This window comes from Nyctereutes procyonoides, unplaced genomic scaffold (genome assembly GCF_905146905.1).
Source record: "Nyctereutes procyonoides isolate TBG_1078 unplaced genomic scaffold, NYPRO_anot_genome, whole genome shotgun sequence".
Taxonomy (NCBI): Eukaryota; Metazoa; Chordata; class Mammalia; order Carnivora; family Canidae; genus Nyctereutes; species Nyctereutes procyonoides.
This window is the reverse complement of record NW_026575052.1, coordinates 27,215,513-27,238,746: the sequence shown is the minus strand read 5'-3', so window position 1 is coordinate 27,238,746 and position 23,234 is coordinate 27,215,513. Positions and strand designations below refer to the sequence as shown.

At 42.5% G+C, this 23,234-nt stretch overlaps 1 protein-coding gene across 3 annotated transcripts in view; it reads left to right on the top strand.

The window, feature by feature from the left end:
- The first annotated feature begins 8,624 nt into the window (after positions 1 to 8,624).
- The window catches only part of CSNK2A2 (casein kinase 2 alpha 2), a 39,449-nt gene continuing 24,839 nt past the window's right edge, over positions 8,625 to 23,234 (top strand). For 2 of the 3 annotated variants that reach the window (XM_055331558.1, XM_055331559.1), the window contains exons 1-4: positions 8,625 to 8,784; positions 9,521 to 9,632; positions 19,323 to 19,424; positions 21,751 to 21,801. In XM_055331558.1, the coding sequence (XP_055187533.1) occupies positions 8,681 to 8,784; positions 9,521 to 9,632; positions 19,323 to 19,424; positions 21,751 to 21,801 (369 nt within the window). In that variant the 5' untranslated portion in view covers positions 8,625 to 8,680. The remainder of the gene's footprint in view (positions 8,785 to 9,520; positions 9,633 to 19,322; positions 19,425 to 21,750; positions 21,802 to 23,234) is intronic. The other variant, XM_055331560.1, reaches the window with a different exon arrangement.

Genomic DNA, 23,234 nt, shown 5'->3' with positions numbered 1-23,234 from the left:
CCATGATGGTTCCACCAATGCTACCAATGTCTAGTGTGCTTGTGCCAGGCCCACCTTATCCCAATCATCTCTGCCACTGTCACCTGTGTCCCCTCCTCCACTTTCTCAATGAAGGGATCAACCTCCACCTCAGAGATGTGGAGTTTGGATTTTATTCTTGGGCTTGGGTTGTGCTTTCTGGGGCTGACAGTTCATCCATGAGGACTTCTGTTGTCCTCTGTCCCCATATGGGCAGCTGAATTGCCAAGTTTGCACATTCCTAGGGCCCATCGCTAGCATCTGGGTTTCTCAGGTTGTCTTCCAGTCAAACAGGAAGACTTCTGCAAGTACCCAGAAATGATGCATTTCCTAAAACAAAAGTAGAGCTTGCAGATGCAACATCTTTTAGTTTTGTTGTTGTTGTCATTGTCTCGTGTTTTAATTTCATTCCTTGGTATAGTATCTATTGGGGGAAATGAAAGCTATGGAGCTAGCAGTGTCCACAATAGCCAAACTATGGAAACAGCCCAGATGTCCATCGACAGATGAAGGGATAAGGGAGATGTAGGATATAGATATATATGCAATGGAATACTACTAAGCCATCAAAGAAAACATGAAATCTTGCCATTTGCAATGACATGGATGGAACTAGAGGATATTATGCTAAGCAAAAAAAAAAAAAAGTCAGAGAAAGACAATTATCATACGATCTCACCCATATATGGAAATAAAGAAGCAAAACAGGATCATAGGGGAAGAGAGGAAAAATAAAACAAGATGAAATCAGAGAGGGAGACAAACCATAAGAGACTCTTAATCATAGGAAACAAACTGAAGGGAGGGGCTTAGGGATAGGGTAACTGGATGATGGACATTAAGGAGGACATGTGAGGTAAAGACAACTGGGTGTTGTAAGACTGATGAATCACTGACCTCTACCTCTGAAACCAATAATGAATGTTAATTAATTGAATTTAAGTTAAGAAAAATAAAAATAAAAGGCAACAAAATCTCAGGCTCAGAATCTTCTAAACAGATACCCTAAGATGAAGAAGGGTAGGGGCTAGAACATAGGGCGGAAAGCCCAGTGTTAGGAGGTCCCTTCATATTCTTTTGCCTCCAATAATTAGAGCAGCTGGTCCTTTTTGGAGAGAAAACTTTCTACTTTAAAATAACACCAACTGCAAAGTGATAAGCAATTATCTGTGATTTCTAATGGTGACAAACTCTCAGGTACAGCTCACGTGCTTTGTTCTTATTTTTGTTTTTGAGTGTTTATCCATAATGGAAGGAAATGCTAAATTTCATTTAAAGGTTTGTGAATAAGGATGTAATTATTGGTGTCCAAGTTTATGAACATCCTAAGTCCTAGCCACCCACTCAGGTTAAGGATACTGAGTTATCACGTGGTGGGTCTGACAGCCCAGAAATCACTTCAGCAAAGGACCTGCAGGAAGCCCAAGGATGACACAATGCCTGCGTAAGTCAAGGCAAGGCTATGGGCACCCAGACAGGAGGCTAGAAGTGAGCCGGACAGACCTCAGTGACAGATGGGACATGAGAGGTGATGGTGATTCTGGACAATTTGGAAGAGCAGTTGGGCAGGAAGCAGATGAAGGTTTTCTCAGTACACTAGCCTTACCATGGATGCGGTGCCTGCTTCTTTAGAGGTTAGCCCACTTCCCTCTAAATGCCTCCCACAACCTCCTGGAGTGGGTGAAGCCCCAGAGAAATCCCACCTACCCTGTAAAGTACCCCTCCCTATACATTCTGCAAGAGTCCTGACCCTCCTTAAAATACAAATCCCTTTTTAGAGAGCTGTTATTCACATTTTAGCCCGAACGAGTTTATCCATCCTTCCCTGAAAATATTAGAAGAATTCTAATTCACTGAGCTTCTGGGAATAGTTGGCTATTGAGGGATGGTGGCTAAAAGTGTGCCCCCTTTCCCAGTGAGCCAATGTTGAATAAAAGGGGACTCCCCCCAGCACTAGCCAAAAAATGTCTGTTTCTATCACTTCTAGCCTAGGCAGGCTGTGCCCCCATCCCTGCCTGTCCGCTCAGAGGCACTTTCTGGGTGGGTTGGAGGGCAGAGTGGGTCATACTTTAAGGATAATTAGAGAGGAAAAAAAGAATTAAAAAGAGATAGCCCTGGGGCACCTGAGTGGCTCAGTGGTTGAGCATCTGCCTTCAGCTCAGGGAGTGGTCCCAGGGTCCTATGATCTAGTCCTACATCAGGCTGCCCTTAGGGAACCTGCTTCTTCCTCTATTTATGTCTCTGCCTCTCTCTCTCTCTCATGAATAAATAAATAGAATCTTTAAAAGAGAGAGAGAGAGAGACAAAAGCATATTGCATATAAATGTACCCAGGTGAAGTGCAGCCAGTAGGACTCTAATTAACATATTTTATTCACCTGTTTGGAGCCTCAAAGACAGATATGAGGATCCAACATTCCTTGTAGACTCCTTGGTTACAGAAAGAATTTAAGACCCTACTGCCCTACTCTCTAGCCTTTCCCAACTGACCAAAAGTCTCCATTAACTCACAAGTTGTTAGGGGAAGGGCTAGGATAGTCAACAGCCCGTAAACACAGGTTATGTTTTCTAATGTTGAGACTCCAAGGCACAGAGTATGCTTCCTTCCAGGTCTTTTCCTATGTTTTTGTTACATGTCTGAGAACTTACCCATTAAATCTATACATACACTCTGGTATCCTGCTTTGAAACTAAGCAAAGCAATACAAAAGAACATGGGTTGTATTTTATGTCCTTAGTGCAAAGGGCTTTTAAGGATACTTGCCAACTTGTGGGAACCTGAAAGGCAAAGAAGGGCAACTTTGACTTTTCACCTCATGGACTTCTGCATTTCCTGGTAAATGTTTATTATTGAACGAGTTTCCTATCGCTACCATGATAAATTGCCGCAGATTTAGTGACATAAAACTGCACCAATTTATAATTTTAAGCTTCAAGAGCTCAGAAGTCCAAAATGGGTCTTGTTGGACTACAGTCAAGGTGTAGGCAGGGCTGGATTCCTTCTGGAGGCCCTAGATGAGATTTTCATTTCTTTGCCTTTTCCCAGCTTCTAGAGGTTGCCCACAATCCTTAGATCCATGGCCCCCTTCCTTCTTTAAAGCCAGCAAACACACCACTCTGAACTCTGCTTCCATCACATCTACCTCTCTGATGCTCCTGCCTCCCTCTCCTGCTTAAGGACCCCTACAAAATTAAACCCACCTGGACATAACACAGGACGATTTCTCCATCTCAAATTCCTGCATTTAATCACATCTGCAAAGTCTCTTTTTTCCGAGTAAGATAACATAGTCACAAGTTCACAAGCCACAGAGATTAGGAAGTAGATTATTTTGGGGGACCAAGGTGGGAAGGATGGCATTATTCTGCTTACCACCACTACTTCTATAACTTTTATAAAACTCTTACTGGGGCAACTGGGTGGCTCAGTTGGTTAAGCATCTGACTCTGGATTTTGGTTCAGGTCATAATCTCTGGGTTGTGGGACTGAACCCTGCCTCAAGCTCCGAGCTCAGCGTGGAGTCTGCTTGTCCCTCTCCCTCTATTCCTCCCCCCACTTGCACTCATGTCTCTCTCCCAAACAAATATTTTTTAAAATAAATAAATAATCCTTATTTTAAAATCTTATGAAATAAAAATTTTCTCATCACTTAAAGTTCAGGATAATCATAAGTTTTAATGATGCCTAATATTGTACCATAGGGATATGCCGCAATTTATTTAACTGGTCCTGCAATTTAGGATATTTGGGTTGTTTTATCTTTCACAATTTTCATGATGAACATCTTTTGATCTTTTGGAAAGGGGATATATAGAATTAGAAAGAGGTTACAGAAGTGGAGTTGATGGTCAGAAAGGCCTTAATTCAAATCCAGATTCTGCCTCAATTCTCCATGTCATTAGAGTATTGGTTTCCTCAACTACAAAAACAGGATCCTTACCACTCCAATCTCAGGATTTTTTAACAGCTTTCTTGGTCTATAATTCATATACCATGTAATTCACCCACTACAAAATCAGGGTTTTAACCTCAGGGTTTTTACGGGATATGGTGATATTGAACACATGAATTGTCACCACTGTTAATAATTCTTTGATCATAATTTATGTTATTTTATTAGGCTGAGTTCTTAGAACTAGCCGTATAAGATAAAAGCCTGTAAAATCTCTCAAATGTTTTAGAAATAGACAGAAATAGAAATAGAAGATATAAAGTGTTCTTCTGAGGGTTTTATATTTTTGTGGGGTGTGTGTATGTGTGTGTTTGGATAGAATTTGGGAGCATAAGAGTTGGCATGAAATTGTTGAGCTATTTGACCCAAGATGCTCTCTTGCATTCTCCCTTGTGTAATCCTGAATTGTACTCACTCCCAAACCCACACACACATAGTAATTAGTAGAAGTCAATTCTGGCTCACTGTCACCCAACCCTGCAAGAGCCACTAGCCTGTCCCTCCTCATATCCAAGTGAGATTTATTCCAGTGAGGACTGCATTAGCACAATCCCCCATCACCAATCTTAATTCACACCAAGCACACTGTATAGTGGGCTGGAGGAAAGAGAGGTGGTGGGTCTCCACCAGTGCTACAGAAAGCCCAACCTACCTAACAACAAATCATAAAAACATAGTGTGGCTGTGGGAGGACTGGCTGCAGGTTTCAGGGCTGATTTAGTGAAGTGTCAGCCAAATCCAGGAGCATGTTGCACCAGAGTAATGTGTGGGTGAATCCTTGGCATCCCAGCAGGTGTGAGAGCAGGTTACGTGAGATGGGTGTGGGTTAGGTGGTGAGGGATGAGAGGAACGTGCAGGGAGGGTGTGTGGGGTCAGAGGTGGGAGGAGGTGGAGGCGAGGAATGGGGCCCCCACTGGGGTTAGACCTAGTAATCATACCAGGAGTTTAGAACCCTTTTTGGGTTACAACCTCCTTTGAGAATCTGATAAACGCTAAGGAAAGAATGCACATGCATACACACACATACTCACACTTGTGAAGGGACCCACACATTCTGCCTACCATGTCAGGTATTCCTGGAATGCAGGAAGCTCATTCAAGGGCTCAGGATTAAGAAAGACATCTTAAGATGCATTAAGATGCATCTGTCTTGAATTTCAAAGTCCACTCACTCCATAAATGCTTTATTTATCTTCTCCAGCTTCTGTTTTGAAAATTTTCAAATCAAAAAGTTGCAAGCTCCTGTAGTCTTCAACTATATTCTACCATTGTCAACATTTCTGCCTCATTGCTCCCCTATGCCCAGGTATGCTTGTACTCTTGGGATCCCACATTTTTCTGGAGAATCATCTGAGAACAAGTTGCAGACATTATAATACTTCATCCTTAAACACTTGGCAAAAACTCCTAAGATCAAGAGATTCTCCTGCATAACCACAAGATGGTCTCACACTCACAAAATTTAACACTGATGTAATACTATTATGTAATGAACATCCTATATTCAAACTGCTCCAGTAATCGCATTCATTAGGATGCGTTTTTTGCTGTACTCTTTTCTCCTTCCCTCCCTCCATCCACCCCTCCTTCCTTCCTTTTCCTTCCTACCTTTCTCATTTGGGATCAAATCCAGAATTACACACTTCATTTAGTTCTATCTCTCAGGCTTCTGTAATCAAGAACACTATTCCAGAGTTTTATTTTCTTTCGTGTTGTTTTCTCCTGTGACATTGATAGTTTTGAAGAGTCCCAGTCTTAGCTGTTTTGCAGAATATTTTGCAGTTTTGATTTGTCTGCTTGTATCCTCATAATGAGATCCAAGTTAAGCATTTTGGGCAGATGCCATGTCCCTTCTTGATGCATCACATCACAGGGTTAGTTGGTCCCTTATTGATGATGTTAAATTTGACTTGTGGTTAAAGTGGTGACCTCCATTTTGTAATTAGTAAGTGATCTCTGGGGTAACACTGTATTCATTGATAGCCTCTAAATGCGGCAAATGCTGAGTGAGCTAGTGGTGAGCATCCAGATTCAGTCCTTGCTCTCATGCTGTTTTTACAGTGGAGACAGAATTACCATTACAAAATATGCAGTTTTCTGAAGGATAGAGTGCTGAGATAGAGAAGAATCAACTCTACCATTTAAAGTGAACTTAAAGGGGTACTTGCCTAGCTGACTCAGTCCATAGAGATGCAACTCTTGATTTTGGGGTTTTGAGTTCAAGCCCCGCATTGGGTGTAGAGCTTACTTAAAAAAATAAAAGTAGAGATTTAAATTTAAAAATCTATAAAAAAAATTTTAATATGGGGCACCTGGTCCAGTTGCTCGAGAGTCTGACTCCTGATTTCAGCTCAGATCATGGTCTCAGGGTTGTGAGATTGAGCCCCATGTCAGGCTTTGCACTCAGCCCGGAGTCTGCTTAAGATTCTCCCACTCCCCCTCAAATAAATAAGTTTATTTTTTAAAATATTTTATTTATTTATTCATGAGAGACAGAAAGAGACAGAAGAGTCAAATACATAGTTCAGAGAGAAAGCAGGCTCCTCACAGGGAGCCAGATGTGGGTCTTGATCCCCAGACCCCCGGATCGTGCCCTGAGCTGCTGAAGGCAGGCGCTCAACTGCTGAGCCACTCTGTAGTCCCTAAATCTATTTTTTAAAAAGGTTAAAAAAACTTTTTTGTAATCTCTACACCCAACATGGGGTTCGAACTCACAATCCTAAGATTATGGCATGCTCTTCCAACTGAGCCAGCCAGGTAGGTGCCCCTAAATAAAAAATCCACTAAAAAATAATAAATTTTTTTTGAAAAGAGTAAAATGAACTTAAAGAGATCTTGGGAAGGTGGCAGAGTAAAAGGACTTTGAGCTCACACCATCCCATGTTTACAACTAGATATAATCCACATCCGAGTAAATAAAGTGAGTTTAAAGGTGGGACTCAGGGAGGAGGAGAAAGAAGGCAAGCATGGGAACATGGAGGTGGAGGGAGAAGAGGCAGCCACAGCCAAGCCTGGAGGGTGGAAGGAACCAAAAGCTGGACATGAGGTGTCCTCAGGGAGGAAGAAGTGATAGGAAAAAGGCTCTATGCCTGCCAATAATGATACTGTGCACTTCGTAACTGCTAGACACTGCTTTAAGTGTTTTACATGGTTTACCTTGCCTGTCTCCCCATAGTCCCGTGAAAAGGCCATTACTGTTTTTATGCTATAAAACATGGCAGCACAGAGAGGCTAAGTTATTGGCCCAAGGTCACACAGTTTATAAGCAACACAGCCAGGATTCAACCCAGATGCATCTGACTTCAGTCTGTGCTTTTAACTATATCAGGACGGAGAAGCAGGGTCTCACCTAGAAAACAGATTTTTTTTTTAAAAAAGACTGGAGTCAGAGCAACCTGAGCTGAGTGGGAAATGCTGTTGATAAAGGATGTGGAATGGGAAAACAAGGCAAAGAAAGTCCCAGAAGATCAAAGAGAGAAGAGTGTCAGGGGCTAAAAAGCATCATCATAAAATAGGACAAAGTTTGGTCGGCCACCTCCCCCTCCACCCACGCCCAACACCTCCCCCAACCCTTCAGGCAGGACTTACTATTCTCCTGCTTTCTGTCCTCCCAAACAGCAGGACAGGTACATGGTCTCAACGTGCCTCCCCACGAACTGCCCTTATTAATCACAGAGAGAAAAATAGGAACTTTGCAGCCAGCTCCCTGGCCCACTCCTGCTTAACCGAGTGACACAGTGAGCATTCAGAGGGTTCTCGGGGAAGGCTCTGGGAGGGAATGAGGGGGGAGTGCAAGAGAAGGATTTGTGAGGAAGGGTCTGGTTGGAGAAAGAAGGGGAAGTCTTGAGGTTGAGGGATTCTTGGGTGACAGGGCAGGGTCCATCGGAGAAAGAGGGGGCGTCTCCGGGACGGAGGGAAAAATCTTGAGGTGGGGGATGCTCTCGGTGGTTAGGAGTGAGTCATGGGGGAGGGACTTGATGAGGACGGGTTGGTTGACGGGAAGGGTCGGCATGCGGACGGCTGGAGGGCTCGGAGCCGGCGTCGCCGGGACAGTCCTGAAGGGGCGTGAGGGGCCGGGCTCAAGGGCGGGGGTGGGCAGGCTCCGGGGAGGGCGCACGGCGCCGCAGGTCCGCAGGGCAGCGGAGGGAAGGGGCTCCGGGGGCCGGGCAGGAGGGGGCGGGGCCGGGCGGGGGGGCGGGGCCGGGGCGGCCCGCCGGTCCCCCCGCGCTGCAGGGGGCGCTGTGAGGCTGGGCGGCCCGGGGCCCGGCGGCGGCCGCTCCTAGTGAGCGCGGCCCCTTTTCCGGGTTTCCTCCTCCTCCTCCTCCTCCTCCTTCTCCTCCTCCTCCTCCTTCTTCGCCACCGCCGCTGCCCCTTTCCCGGCCGGCAGCCGTCGCTGCTGGTGCCGCCGCCGCCGCCGCCGCCGCCGCCTCGGGGCCGCGAGCCGAGCGGAGGCCGCCGCGGAGCGCGAGCGCCGCCCGCCTCGCCGCCCCGCCGGCCGCTCCAGGGCCCGGCCGGCTCGGCCGGCGCCCCCCGCGCCCCCAGCCCGCCCGCCCCCGCGGGCCCGGCCTGGCGTGGCCGCCCGCCGCCGCGCTCCTCCTCCTCCTCCGGCGCCCCGCGGCCCGCCGCCTCCTCCGCCCGCCGCCCCGCGCCCCCCGCCGCGCCGCCGCCGCCGCCCTCTGCGCCCCGCGGCGCCCCCCGGTCCCGCCCGCCATGCCCGGCCCGGCCGCGGGCAGCAGGGCCCGGGTCTACGCCGAGGTGAACAGCCTGAGGAGCCGCGAGTACTGGGACTATGAGGCTCACGTCCCGAGCTGGGGGTAAAGCCGCCGCCGCCCCCCCCGCGCCCGGCCGCCCCCCGTCCCGCGCCCGGCCGCCCCCGCCGCCCGGCTGCTGGAGGCAGGGCCCCCTCCCCCACCGCACAGCCCTGGCCTCGCCGCCCCCCCTTGTCCCCGCCTTGCGCACCCCTCTCTCCGCCTTACCCCGAGGAATGCTTCTTACTGGGAAGTGTAGGGTCCAGGGACTGGAGCCTGGTGGAAATGAGGGAGCAGCCCTTCCTCCTTACACTTCTGGGTTTCTGTTTGGGGTGGGCAGGCAGCAGCTGTCCTCTGGAGCTATTAAAATTCTCCGCCTTTTTAGTTTATTGAAATGAGCCCGGGTGAGAGGAAATATTTTAAAGACATCCACGTTCTCAAAGCAGGCGCTGGCCACCTTTGGGACGTGAAGTCTAAAGCAGTTGCTGTGGAGCCCCAGGCAGAGAGGCACGCTCCGAGCCTCCAGGATGGATGCTTTGCTCACCCTTCTGCAGTGGCTCAGGGCCCTGCCTTCCTACCTCTGCTCCCCAGGTTGTGCTGGTCCAATTAGGTTAGGAGCCGTGCGCACAGTGAAAGGAGCCAAGTTTATGTTGTGGCTTTCACTTAGGGAGTGAGTTGTGTGGTGATGTATAGACGCTTCCAACCCTTGATTAATGGAAGTGGCTGGATGGGGGTGTAGAATGGGCATAGGCTTGGTTAATCCCAAGTCCTGGCATTTATGTGTCACTCTTGCCTTTCACAGTAATCAAGATGATTACCAACTGGTTCGAAAACTTGGTCGGGGAAAGTATAGTGAAGTATTTGAGGCCATTAACATCACCAACAATGAGAGAGTGGTTGTAAAAATTCTCAAGGTGAGTTTCTTATGAATGGCATTAAGATTTTTGTTAACTGGTCAGGACTAAACTCCAGCCACATTGTAGGATGAGCAGTGCAAGCTCTTCGTTTTACACGTCTTCTCTCTGACGCCCCTTTACTGTTCCTTCTCCCACCCATTTTCCTGTGAACTTTGAAGAAAGAATGTACACCTGTTTGAAATCTAAGTATGATAGTTCAGGAACATACTTGTTCTGAAATGTCACTGTGGGCTCCCAAAGCGAAGGTTCCAAAGGAGTCCCATTTGTTATTAAAGAAATGGGGTTCAGTTGAAAGAAAAGCTTTTACGTGAAGATCCCATTAATTCAGGGGCTCCTTGAGCACTGAGTTTGTTACCCATGGTGCTCAAAATTATTTCAGAAAGAAAGTTGGAAAAAATTAGAGCAGCTTCAAAGATGGGTTTGAAGCTTGCATAACACCTCAGTGGATGATCAGTTGTTTCGTATCCTTTGGCAGTAAAAGTTTGTCAGATGCAGTCGATACAGTGAACCAGTAGTAGCCAGAAGGTTCATCGATGCTTATCCAATAGAAAAAGTGAAATTGGGAGCAGTAGAAGAGTACATGTCTAATCACTAAAGTTAATAATTGGAACAAACCATCTTAGTGTCTGATTTAGCAGCCTAACTTTGATAAAGATACACCTTTTGTTGTCTCTTCAGTAGAGACATGATAATGAGTGTAAGTTGGCTAAATTCTCCTTTATAATGTTTTATAGGATGCACTTAAAAAGGGGGGTAATTCTTAGTCTGTGAAGGGTCCCCATTGTTGCCAGATCGTTTAATGTGTGTGCATGTCATTTAGTGAAATGATAATAATTAATAATATAAGCACTTTTGCATATACAAGATTTCCAGTGTGGCCATTTGCAGAGGCTCCGTGAAAAAGGATATATTGAAAAACTGTTTTTGTGTTTTAAGGGTAGAGTTGAGGCAGCTGTGTCCCTGTTTCGTATGAAGGGTCAGGCTTACACCGTCTGAAAATCACTTCTCAGAAAAGTGACCAGCTCTGTTCTGTTCCTCAGTACCATCCAAGCCTAGTGATGAAGAAGCAGAGTTGCAGTAGAGAGAAATAGGCAGAGTTATCTGTGCCATCAGAGGCACTGGGGTGAGAAGTGAGAAATTGATACTGGAGATGTGGAGTTTGACTCCCTTCTTCCCCAAATGTGAATTGGACCTGAAAAGTCACATGGTCTTTTTTTCCTCCCCCCTTTACAAGCATGAATATTTAACAAAACATTCCCTTCCGGGAAGTTACCTGGGGAAGCCGTGTGACTTTTTTTTCCTTTATAAGTAAGCATAAATGTTTGTTGTTGTTTTTTTGTTGTTGTTTTTTAAGATTTTCATGAGAGACACAGAGAGGCAGAGACATAGGCAGAGGGAGAAGCAGGTTCCCTGTGTGGAGCCCGACACAAAGTAAGCAAAGGCATAAATTGAAATTAGGAATATCCATATTCCACGGCTGTGCTTTTGAAAGAATGAACTGCTGGCTCCAGAACAATTTCAGAAAAATAACTAAACTTTTATGCCGTAGCAACATTTTTAGAATAAGTGTATAACTTCCTGTGGTCTTTTTTGGAGGAATGGCCTTTAGGTATATGAGTGAGAGTATGTTCATGCAAGAGAACATTGCATTGCTCTTTAGACTTCTGTGTAGAGGTCTTCATGGCATCATTCCTCTAAAGATTCACTGGATATGTTTAGGGAATCCAACATGGAAGCCAAAGGTTATTTTTACAGACAAGAAACCTAGGCACGGGAAACCTTACTTGATAACCACTATGTCCAAATGACCCTTAGCTAGAACACCTGTTTCCCATCCCCCACCCCGACCCCATTTTAGCATTGGTTTGTAAGATGTTCCAAATAAGTTCCTGTGTTCTGGAATAAGACTTGAGAGGTTCCTTCGAAGCTCTAGTTAATGAAGTGTTTCTCGTATCTTTTCCATACAAGTTCTTTTCAGGCTGCAGCCTGAACCAACTCATTGCTGCTGAAGAAAACCACCTTCACTTTTCTTTTTTTCAAAGCCCTGTGGCATTTCTCCCCAGATTTTGTTCTAGCTGAAGGATGGGGTGAGAAACTGCTGATGGTATTGTGGTTGTCTCATTTTCACAGGCTGAATTAAAGTAGATTAAAATTACTTTTTTTTTTTTTTTTTAATGGACAGGGTCTTGATCCCAAGTTGTGTGTGCCCCTACTCAGAGAAGTTATAACTGTCATCTGCTGTTAATGGTGTTTGGTCATAGGAAATTAGGTCCTTAACAGAGTACCAGCTGCTCATAATTGAGAGGAATCTAGAGAAAACTTCCTCTTCATAAAAGGCCTACTGTACTTCAACTGCAGGAAGGAAATGAATGTTAATGTCTACACGGTGACCAAGATAGAGGGTATATTCCATGAGGCTGGTATGTCTTCCCTTTTGGTCAATAACGTTTTCCTTCAGTTCTTTCCAATAAATGAGGATGGTCAGATGGTGGTGAATGGCCCAAGAGGAGTTCTGTCATTTAATTAGCATCAGTAGATTTTTTTAGTTTTTTTTGGTCAAAACATATTGGAGCTCTTAAGAGGTTTTAGGGATTTAGAATTTGGTGGGCACAATTTCTTGATATGAAATCAAGATTGATATTGATATTCAAGAAATACTGAATTCAATTCAAAATGATTTTCAAGAAATCTCTTGAAGTGAAATCCTGAGGTTAAAATCTTAAAATGTTCCAATCAATAGGAAGGTTATGTATTTTTTTTGGCAGAAATTGTTTTGAGGAGAAAAGGGAGGAGGGTAGGTGGTAAGGGTTAACGTTGGAGGGCAGAAAGCCCCTGAAATGCCGAAAGTTTCATCTTTTGATTTTGAAAAATCCGTTTCTCAGTTCCCTTGTTAGTACCTCATTGGAAGGTATGTGCAGAAATGAAAGCACTTTTCCATTTTGGACAACTGGTAGCATTTTGTGGGCACCATCTATGTGTGGATTTCAGCCCTTCTTGGGATTCTTCAAGTTAAAACTGCTATTTCCTAAATAGAAGTTAGGAGCAATACCACTTTTAAATAAACATGATGTTTTAAACCCATGCTGCACCAACTTGGAAATTTTCATATAAAAGAATAAGTTGGTAGTCTGTTGGTAGTCTTATTTAAAGAGTTGGGCAGGGATCCCTGGGTTGCGCAGCAGTTTAGCGCCTGCCTTTGGCCCAGGGCGCGATCCTGGAGACCTGGGATCGAATCCCACGTCGGGCTCCTGGTGCATGGAGCCTGCTTCTCCCTCTGCCTGTGTCTCTGCCTCTCTCTCTCTCTCTCTGTGTGACTATCATAAAAAAAAAAATTAAAAAAAAATAATAAAGAGTTGGGCAAATCCATTTTTCCCCCAGAGGTTAAATCTCAAGATTAATGCAAAGAATGGTGTTACTACAAGTTTACTTTTTAAGTGTGCTTAACATATTTGTAGATATTTCTAAAATTCTGTGCTATGAGGCAGTAGTGTTAGAAGAATGGGAGGCATACCGATGACCTATCTTGTAGGGTTGTTTCCTAGTGAGCAGACGATTGTCTAGTGGGTTCTATCAAAATGATGTCTGCTCCATGCTGGTGCGGGCTTGCTCCTTTATTTCTGCTTTCTCTGGTGGGTAGGTTTTTGCCCTCCTATACTTTGTTAGGCAAGTGTACCAAAACATCTTCCTGAAGCAAGACATTAGTATTATCTAAAGTTTTTGTGATTTTTGAGTCCCACAATATGATAAAAAGTAGTTAAAATGGTATTATTAAAGTGTTGTAACATCAAAAAGTATATAAATTTTAAAAATTATGTGAGAGGGACGCCTGGATGGCTCAGTGTTTGAGTGTCTGCCTTTGGCTCAGGTCGTGATCTGGGGGTCCTGGGATCGGGTCCTGCATTGGGCTCCCAGCAGGGAGCCTGCTTCTCACTCTGCCTCTGCTTCTCTCTCTCTCTCTCTCTCTCTCTCATGAATAAATAAAATATTTTTTAAAAAATTATGTGAGAACTAGTCAGTGATGAGGGTTTAAGTTGATTTGTTTTGTTTTGTTTTTTTACTTAGCGTAAGCAAGCATGAGCAAGTAGAGAGGTAAAGGGAGAGGGAGAAAGGGAATCTCTAGCTGACTCCATGCTGAGTGCGGAGCCTGACTTCGGGCTCGAGATCGTGACCTGAGCTGAAACCAGGAGTTGGCCACCCAGATGATTAAGCCACCCAGAGGGGCCCTAATCAGTATTGCTCCCAGTATTGTGATTGTAGGGTCTGAGCTTGAGAGTACAGTGAAACAGAATCACGAAATAAGGAGCAGAGAACCCAAATCCTTGTTGCAGATAAACTGAGACCCAGAGCATACAGTTTGCTCAGGATCAGGTGGCTAGGGGGTAGAAGCACTAGGGTCCTCTGTCCCTATCATGGAGTCTTAGAGATGTCAGGAGCAATTAGGACCTTTGCTGCATATTTGACTTCTTGAGGTGTTGAACTGTACTGGGAAGATGGATAAACACTCATTAGAAGTCAAATGAATTTGTTTCTAATGATTTGGGGGAGTTATTCTTCTGGAAGTTAAATGCTTGACTTGAAGGTTGCTAGACAGAGTGAGGTTAATGCATAAATGAAAAATGTTACTTTGCTCTCTTGGTTTGAAACCACCATAACCAGTGTGTTTATACTTTTTTAACACATACAGTTTCCTTATGATGACTTGCCAGATTTGGGGGCTAACAGCTTTATCCCTTTAATATATTTGGGTTTGTTGGAGAGTGAGCCTTGTATAAAAAGAATAATCTTGACATAGAGTACCCATTTTCATGTGTACAGCATGGCTCTAGATAATTTGTAGAGCCTTATTCTAGCATCTGCCACCTCATGATGAGGTTAATATAGTAGTTAAGAGACGTTGTAAATGGAGGTCAGAAGAAGACTTGGGTTCTAGAACCAGCTTCCTCATTTATACCTACTTGATTCTATTTTCTTACCTGTAAAATGCATAAATGTTTTGTGTGAAACTCACGGGATTGTTAGGAGAATTAAATGAGATCTGGGGAGGGTAGGTAGATGACAGTGTTTTAGTGATCTACACAGTGCTGCTTTCCCAAAAGTGGCCCTGAAGGTAGACTGCCTGCATTCAGATCTTCATTCCCAACACTGAGAAGCTCTGTGACCTTGAGCAGTTACTTAAACTCTGCCTCAGTATCCTCATGTAAAATCGTGCCAGTAGTATTCCTCTCAGAGTACTATTTTTTTTTTTTAAAGATTTTATTTATTTATTCATGAGAAACAGAGGCAGAGACGCAGGCTCCATGCATGGAGCCCGACGTGGGACTCGATCCTGGGTCTCCAAGATCACGCCCTGGGCTGAAGGCAGTGCCAAACTGCTGAGCCACCCAGGCTGCCCTCTTAGAATACTATTAAAAGTGGATTAAATATGCCTAAAATTATGCCTAGCGCTTAGCAATAAAGCATTGTTCTAATAATATTACAGTTGGGCCATGTGAATGATTTCACAGGGCAAGACTAGTAGCAGAAAGGACTATATACCATTCTCTTGATGAGACTCAAAAGGCCTGATGTATGCCTTTTTTAAATTAAGAAGAAACAACACAAAGATTCTGAGAGTAACCAGTCTCAAGGATTGATAACATAATTGGAAAGATGGGACTTGAACGATTAAGGGAAAAGTTGCTGTGAAGAAATGACATTGCTCAGGGATGCCTAGGTGGCTTAGCAGTTGGGCCTCTCTGCCTTTCGCTCAGGTTGTGATCCTGGGGTCCTGGGATCGAGTCCCCCATCGGGCTCCCTGCAGGGACCCTGCTTCTCCCTCTGTTTGTCTATCTCTCTCCATGTTTTTCATGAATAAATAAATAAGATCTTTAAAAAAAGAAAGAACATTGCTCAGATGATGTTTGTATTTGGGTCAGTTGCAGGGGATTTGAGAGATGCTCCCAAGGTAGTCAAATGCTGTCATCCAGGCTGAACTTTTCTGCCTTACTCTGTTCTTCATCCCTGGCAGCCAGTGTTCATTGTGATTGTTTACTGCAGGTGATGACATTAATCTCTCAGTTGTTGCTGTGGCACTGAAATAAAAGTTATTTACAGGTTTGAAAGTTCTGAGCTATCTTCCCACTTGTCTTGAATTTATTAATTCAGTTGTGCTTAGAAAAAAATTAAAATGAGACCTTGCCATTAGCATTTGCTGGGAGTTATTGAGGTTCTAATTCTTATGGCCTGTGTATACATTAGTTCACAAGTTGAATCACAACTGAATGTTAGCAGTTGAAATCATGCTCAGATCTGGCTTTTTAAAATCAGCCGTAAGTAAATAGAACAGCTCACTGACTTCATTAACTAAGCAGCCCATTGCTAAATTTGTCTTTTAAATTTTTCAATGTTGATCAATAGGGAGAAAGAAGTGGTATCTTACTCTTGGATTACATTGAATAGGGTTGTCCTCAGTAGCTGGGACTCTCTACCATGTGGGCAGAAACCTTTAAGAAAGTTCCTTCCTTCTACTCCCTCTCTCTTTCTCTTTTTCTTTCTCTTTCTCTCCTGTTTTTTCCTTTCCTCCCTCCCTTTCCTTCCTTTCCTGAGCTCATGCACAAAAAATTTCAAATTGAGTTTTTTCCTTTTAAACATTCCCTCTAGGTGTGTGCCAGAATTCATTTATTATTGAAACTTGATATAGTACTTTAATTTCTTAAAAATTTTTTTATCTACTAGACTTTGTAAAAAAACAAAATGGTGAAGGGATTGGGAGGCCGTTAAACTGATGGATTTCGAATCTTTTAACCAGATATTCTCTCAATTGGAGTAAATTAACCTTAGGTGGGAGAGACTTTGTCTAGCAGGATGAAATGATGAGACTGTGATGGAAGTGAGCATTTTCTCCATGTAGCTGTGGGTAGATGAAGGCAGACACTGGGCTACAGGTGTAAAGCAGAATATTTTTGTAAAATCCATGATCTATTTTCCATAGGATGCCAAGGGTCTTCCTTCAGAATTTCTAACAGTTTCCCATTCTGTTTACAACCTTAAAATGATTACTTTCAATTCCCTGGGAGCTCATTGGTTTTTTTTAGCTTCTGGGGCATCTCCCAGGTTCAGAGAAACAAGCTTGAGGCTAAAGGGAGTTAGTTACCTGTAACCTGGTTCCTGTAGAGAATAGATGTCCATGCTTTGGAGGGGTGTCCTGGGCCATTGGTCACTTTCCTTTTTTACAAGCTCTGGGTCTTTCGTCAGGATGTAAGGACTTCAGGTACTCTGTGAGACCATTGTGCCAGTTCAGAATGGCCCTGCTGTCGCAGTCTCTGAGAAAGTTGTTGGACAGGTGACAGTTGGGCAGCAAAATATGCTCACTTGCTTCATAAGTTACCTTATGACATAATGAAAGATACCTTAATCTCAGTGGCATTGTCCAGGAACAGTGTGCCTGTGTGACCTGTTACTAACTACAGGAGAGCAAAGCAAGGCTTTATATGGGGCATTGTCATAAAGGCAATTTATTTAATGGGTTACCCTTACTAATTCACTGTTAGAGGGAGAGGAAGGGTTTTAGTGTATACAGATCTCTGACTGTGGTGTATTTTTTCCTGTGTGATCAGTCTCAGATCTGTAACTGCTTTCCAGGAGTGGATGACAACTCTCAAATTTTTTTACATTGAATATACTGGTAGCAGTGTCTGAATTTAATAGATACGATAGCCAGCTTTTATTTTTCTTTTAACTTTGTGACATAATTTCAGATTTAAAGAAAAGTTTCAAGAATTCCCATATATCTTTCACTCAGATTTCTCAAATGTTAACATTTGTTTAATGTTTCTGTCTTATATATATGTATAAATACACATATATGTATATACATATATAATTATGTGCTTGAGAATTAATCGCGGTAATCTTTACTGTAGTGTACATTTCCTAAAAACAAGGACAATTCTTATGTAATCCCACAGTGCCACAATAAAAAATCAGAAATCAACATTGATACAATGCTGTTAACTATTCTACAGCCATTGTTCTCATTTGCCAGTTGTCCATATGATGTTCTTTATAGCAAAAGAAAATCCCAGGTCATGTGTTACATTCAGTTGCCATTTCTTTTTAATCTGGAACAGTTGTTTCATCTGTTTCATGACTGGCATTTTCAAAGCTTACTTATTTTGTAATACGTCCTTCTCTGGATGTTTTTTTGATCAAGTTGTACTTCATGTTTGAGTGATTTATTTCCCCAAAGTATTGAGCTCCCTAATTATGAAAAAAGGGAATCGGTATGATTCCTTAGTGGAATTGGGAGAGAGACACATTAGCCAGATCTACTCTCCTGGGAACCCTGACAAAGTGGAGGGGACATGAGTGTGGCAGCTGGCTTGGAAGAATACAGCTAGATTCCAGTCGGTCAAGCACCCAGTTAGAGGTGATGCAGGTGCTCTGTGTTTCATAATCTCCCTCTGTTTTATTACTGTTTAAAGCTGTAGCTTAGTGACCAACAAGAGATGACAGTTTCTCTGGCATACGTATACATCTCTTCCCTCCCACCACCACATGCACGCAGGCTTTTCAAATCTTATTTCATTGCCAACCCATTGGACTCTCTTTGCCTATGCTATCAGAATAGTGTCTAGTACCCAGTGATAGAATACTCCTTTTCCTTAGTTCCCTTTCTCTCATAGCCACACTTGGGAAGTGAGAGCACCATGGGCAAGAGGGAGGCTGCAAAGTTATTGTCTAGATCTAGATCGTGCCCCTGCTCTTCACTGTCAGCTGTGGGACCTTGGGCAAATGGTTCAACTAGGCTGAGTCCACTACATAGGAATTTAGTGGTTTATTACTAACTAAAAATATGAAAATAATAAAGCTCACATTTATTAAGTGCTTACCATGTGCCAATCAAATGTTCTAAGTGCTTTGTCAAACGTAGCTGATTGTGATGTGTCTCTTATTCCAGAATTACTTACATTCTTCAGATTCTTTAAGACAAGAAATAGCACATATAATGCTTGTATTTCTGACTGAGAGCTTTAGTTTTTCTGTCCAGCAGATGAGGTTAGCAGGTAGCAGTTTCCAATCAGTACTGTATCAGAGATCAGTTTTCTCCTCTGCTGATCCATCATCTCTTTCTTTAGAAGTGGGATCTGTTGGGTAGTTTACTGGCTCTGTGCTGATTTCAGATTCTAGATGTTGAGGAAATGGGAGTGGCAACAGGAAATAGGAGCCAGCAGCTGGGAAACAAGTTTGTAACTTGATGTCAGTGAACTGGTCTTTGCTCCTGGAAGACAAAATTACATGTAACTCATTGGAAGAGCAGGTGTCTCACCATTTTGTTTCAGTTTTTCTATTCACAAGTGCATGATATACAGCTGTTCAGAGCTATAACTGCACATTCCATTTGGCAGTTATCTAGAAAGCATTTTATTTTTAAAGTAAGACATGGGTGTTCAAAATTTGTAAGTGTCCTAAATGTAACTACCTAAAGATCTGACACATATGCTACATGAGTCTGTATTTAACTTAATCTCAAACATTCTCAAGGACAGGCCCCATTTTATCTTGATTTCTCTTTTCTGATTTAGACATTCTAACATAACACGGTGTGCAAGATAGTGCAGTATCCACTTGATTAGCTGACATTGTTTTAAGGTTTTATTTATTAACTTCAAAAGGAATCTCACTTCCAATTGCTCTTGTGTATTTAAGCCAGTGAAGAAAAAGAAGATAAAACGAGAGGTTAAGATTCTGGAGAACCTTCGTGGTGGAACAAATATCATTAAGCTGATTGACACTGTGAAGGACCCTGTGGTAGGTGCCTGGTGGTTGGGGAAGATGGAGAGAGTGGATGAGTGAGTGAGTATGTGTGTGCAAGACACAGAATGTCAAAATAATGAGCAACATTATTACATAGTGGGAATGATTGTGTTTGTCTTTATTCCTGAGTAGTTCTGGAAACCAGAAAAAATCATGATGGCCCAGTGATAAAAGTAGCCACCACCACTTTTATGGAACCTAAAAATCCCTGTCCCCAGTTTATTACCTCGTTCTGATTCAGCCCACAAATGTTCGCTGAACGTCATCTTTAAGCCCCTACTTTTCTCCCAATTTTGAAAGCTTATTATCGCCACTTAGCCTTATTTTGCTTCACTTAAGCCTGACACTTGAAAGTCTGACTTTACAGAAGGAAATAACCAAATATCTCCACATGGATACCTGGCAGAGAGATCACAGCCCCACTGACCCACTAAGGAAGGCATCTTGCTGTTTCTCATACTAGGCTTTAATTCATGGTGTCACATTGTATATACTGATACAACTAAACTGTTTTTGTTAAAAATGCTTACTTTGTAGCCATTTGAGGTGTGTTTGGTTTTGTTTTCTCTTCTTGAGTAACTTAACCTTATGTTTCTGATTAGCTAAAGTTTTTATGTACCACCTCCCATCCCATTTCTGTCCTTCACCTGTTCTACCTCACCTGCTTTCCTGTCCTCCCATGATAGCTTTTTGTGTAAGAGGTAGGTCTTTGATTCTGTCTGCTGAAGACGTTCTAAAGAAACGATGTGCTAGCTAACATGCATTGAAAGTTTACTATGTACAGGCCCTGTTGTGGACCTCACAACCATCCTCAGCAATCCACTGGAGTAGGTACTGTTGTTGGCCAAAATGTGATACTGTACAGATAAGAAAACTGAAGGCTATGAAGGTTCAATAATTTGTTCAAGATTGTACAGTATCATCAAATTGAAGAATAAGACTGAGAAGAATGGTTATATGTTAGATTCTAGCTAATTGGCATTAAAAATATATCAGCCTGATCAGCTCAGATTGACTTTATTTAGAGTGACTAGCTCTGGACTCCATAATCTTTGAAATTGGCCTGCAGTGTGAGCCAGTACATACTATTGTTGGATGAGGAGCCTCTTCATTTTGCCTTTTTTTTTTTTTAAGTTAATAGGACTTAAGTGATAACTTGTCTTAACTGATACTGTAATTTGTTGCCTTAGGCATGTGTGTGTTTTATAGACTATATAACACAAGTAAATCCGTGGATGAAAACCAAGGTGTGGGGAGCCCTCATCCCCAAAACTTAAGGAAATGGGCTTGCTCCCAGGCAGTAGAGCGATCTGGTGGTCTTGAAATCCTGTCACCTTTAGGCTAGTGAGGAACCCTTTGACCGGGGCTGCCGCTACTGCTGCTTGTTCTGACAAAGACCGGTGTGCATGTACTGTGGCCTGTTAACTAGGTAACTTTCACCTGCTTCCTTGAGCAAAACTTCCCAGCCTTAAAGATTTCCAAGGTGATTTTCTTTCTCTGACCTGTTAAACCCCTGCTTCTCCCCCAATTGTGGAAGCTTATTACTGCTAATGAGCATTTTTATCTTACTTAAGTAAATCTGACATTTGAAAAATTTGTACAAGGAAATAAATATTGGACATTTTGTACTCATTGCATTAAAGATTGTAGCACTTTAGAAATAGTTGGTTATGTATGATTTTGGTGGGGTGGGAACATATCTACTTTGTAAATTGAGACATTCTCTAGGGGTGTCTAGCCAAGGCAATAATTTCACATTATAGCTTACTGATAATCATAGATATTTTCCTTTTGGATCCTGAAAAGGCCTCTGATAGATTCCCAAGACCTATGATAATTTTATAAAATGCATCTGGCTTGCTAAACCAAGGTGAAAACATGTCACTCCTTTTGTGGTTGGCAGACTGGAACACTGCAGAGTATAAATCTGCACATAATGTGCCAGGCCCACTGACAGGTTAGTCAGAGAATACATTTCCTTCAAAACAAAACAAAAAACACTTGTGAAAAATGTCAACCATTTACAGAAGTAAAGTGAATGATATAATGAACCTCCCTGCACACATCACTCAACTTTAGCAGTGCCTCAACTTGTTGCCAAATTTGTTTCCTCTCCCTATCACCCATTTTCCCACCACTGCCATCCCCACTTATTTGAAAGCAAATTCCAGTCACCTAGTCTTGAGAAGATGCTTAATAGGCTCTCCAAGATGAGTATATCCCTTTTTCATTTAAGTGGGATTGGGGATGGATTGGTACAACAGAGGCAAAGGACTTTATTGTTTGAATACTTATAAGGCATTACTATTCTCTCTTGCAGTCAAAGACACCAGCTTTGGTATTTGAATATATCAATAATACAGATTTTAAGGTGCGTATATGCTTTTTCTTTCTGGCATGGGTTAATTGGGGGATGGGCAGGTGGTGATAGTACAGAACAGGAGGGGGCCAGGAAAAATCATTGGTGAGAGTGGGAAGCAACAGATCGGATTCCTTACAGCATGAGTATAGGATGAAGAAAGTGGGTTGGGTTCTTGTATTTGGTGAAATTACTCATCACCCTTTGCCTTGCTTACCTGAGGAATAACTACTGGGCTGGGTCTAAACTAATGCCTCATCTGTAACATTCCTGTTTTAGACAACATAGTTTTAGGCAGATACTTGATTTGCATAGGAATCTTCCATTGCTGATAGGAAGCAATAAAGGGATACAGGGCCTGTGTGAAAAGAAACAGCACATGGGATTCAAGCTATGAGTGTGTGTGTGTCTATTAACACTAAACAAAGCAAGGGACACTGAAGAGCTAGTTAAGTGTCACTGTACTTTAGAAAAGCCCTATCCTAGGTATTTACATTTCTTATAAATGCATTATAAATTAATCCATATTAATTTAGATTTAAAATATGCTTCTAAAAGGATGGTTTTAAGCTGGTTTTTCATGAGTTTGTATTGTTCAGACACTACAACCTTAACTTCTGGTAAGGTCTCTGGGGCCAGGCATCCTGGACTTGGTAGAGCATAATAATATATGAAAACCAGTATGAACAGTACGGAGGGCGCTCGATGGGGTGAGCTCTGGGTGTTCTAGTATAGGTTGGCAAATTGAATTTAAATAAAATATTTTTAAAAAAAGAAAACCAATATAAAAACAATTGTGGTGTTGACTTTGAGAAGAGTTGTGAGACCTTTTAGGTGATAATACTCTGTCAGTGAATAAAAGGCATGTGATTTTGTTGTGATGGAAGTTAGGGCCAAAACCAAATCTGTAGTTGAAAGATGCTAGTATTGAGAGTGAAACTTTGGGATAGAAATAAAAGAGCTTCATCTCACCTTTAATATTTCTCAGGTAACCACTCTAAAAACAACACTAAGGTTTATTAGTAGAAAATAAGTAAACACAGATATTACAATTTATGAAACAAGCAAATTTTATATACAGTACAGTTTTTCGATATATAACAACTTTCCTTGTTAATGTGTCTCAAAGGTGAAGTTAATAGTGAGCTCATAGCAGTAGAACATAAATGTTTTTTCATCAGCCTAGCAGTGCTTAGCTAGTACTGATACAAACATCTGATCCCACTTTTGCAACTAATGACCCAATGTATCAAGGTGTAGATACATGAGTGGGAATGTGTATTTCTTAATGAAACCAAACATTTTCCTAAATGCCAAAAGTTTAAAAGCTGGCCTTAATGAAACTTGGAGAAATGCCTGAGTTTTAAATGCTCCTGCCTCCTTTTTTCTTTTTTCTTTTTTTTAAATTTTTTTTATTTTTAAAGATTTTTTTATTTATTTTTTCA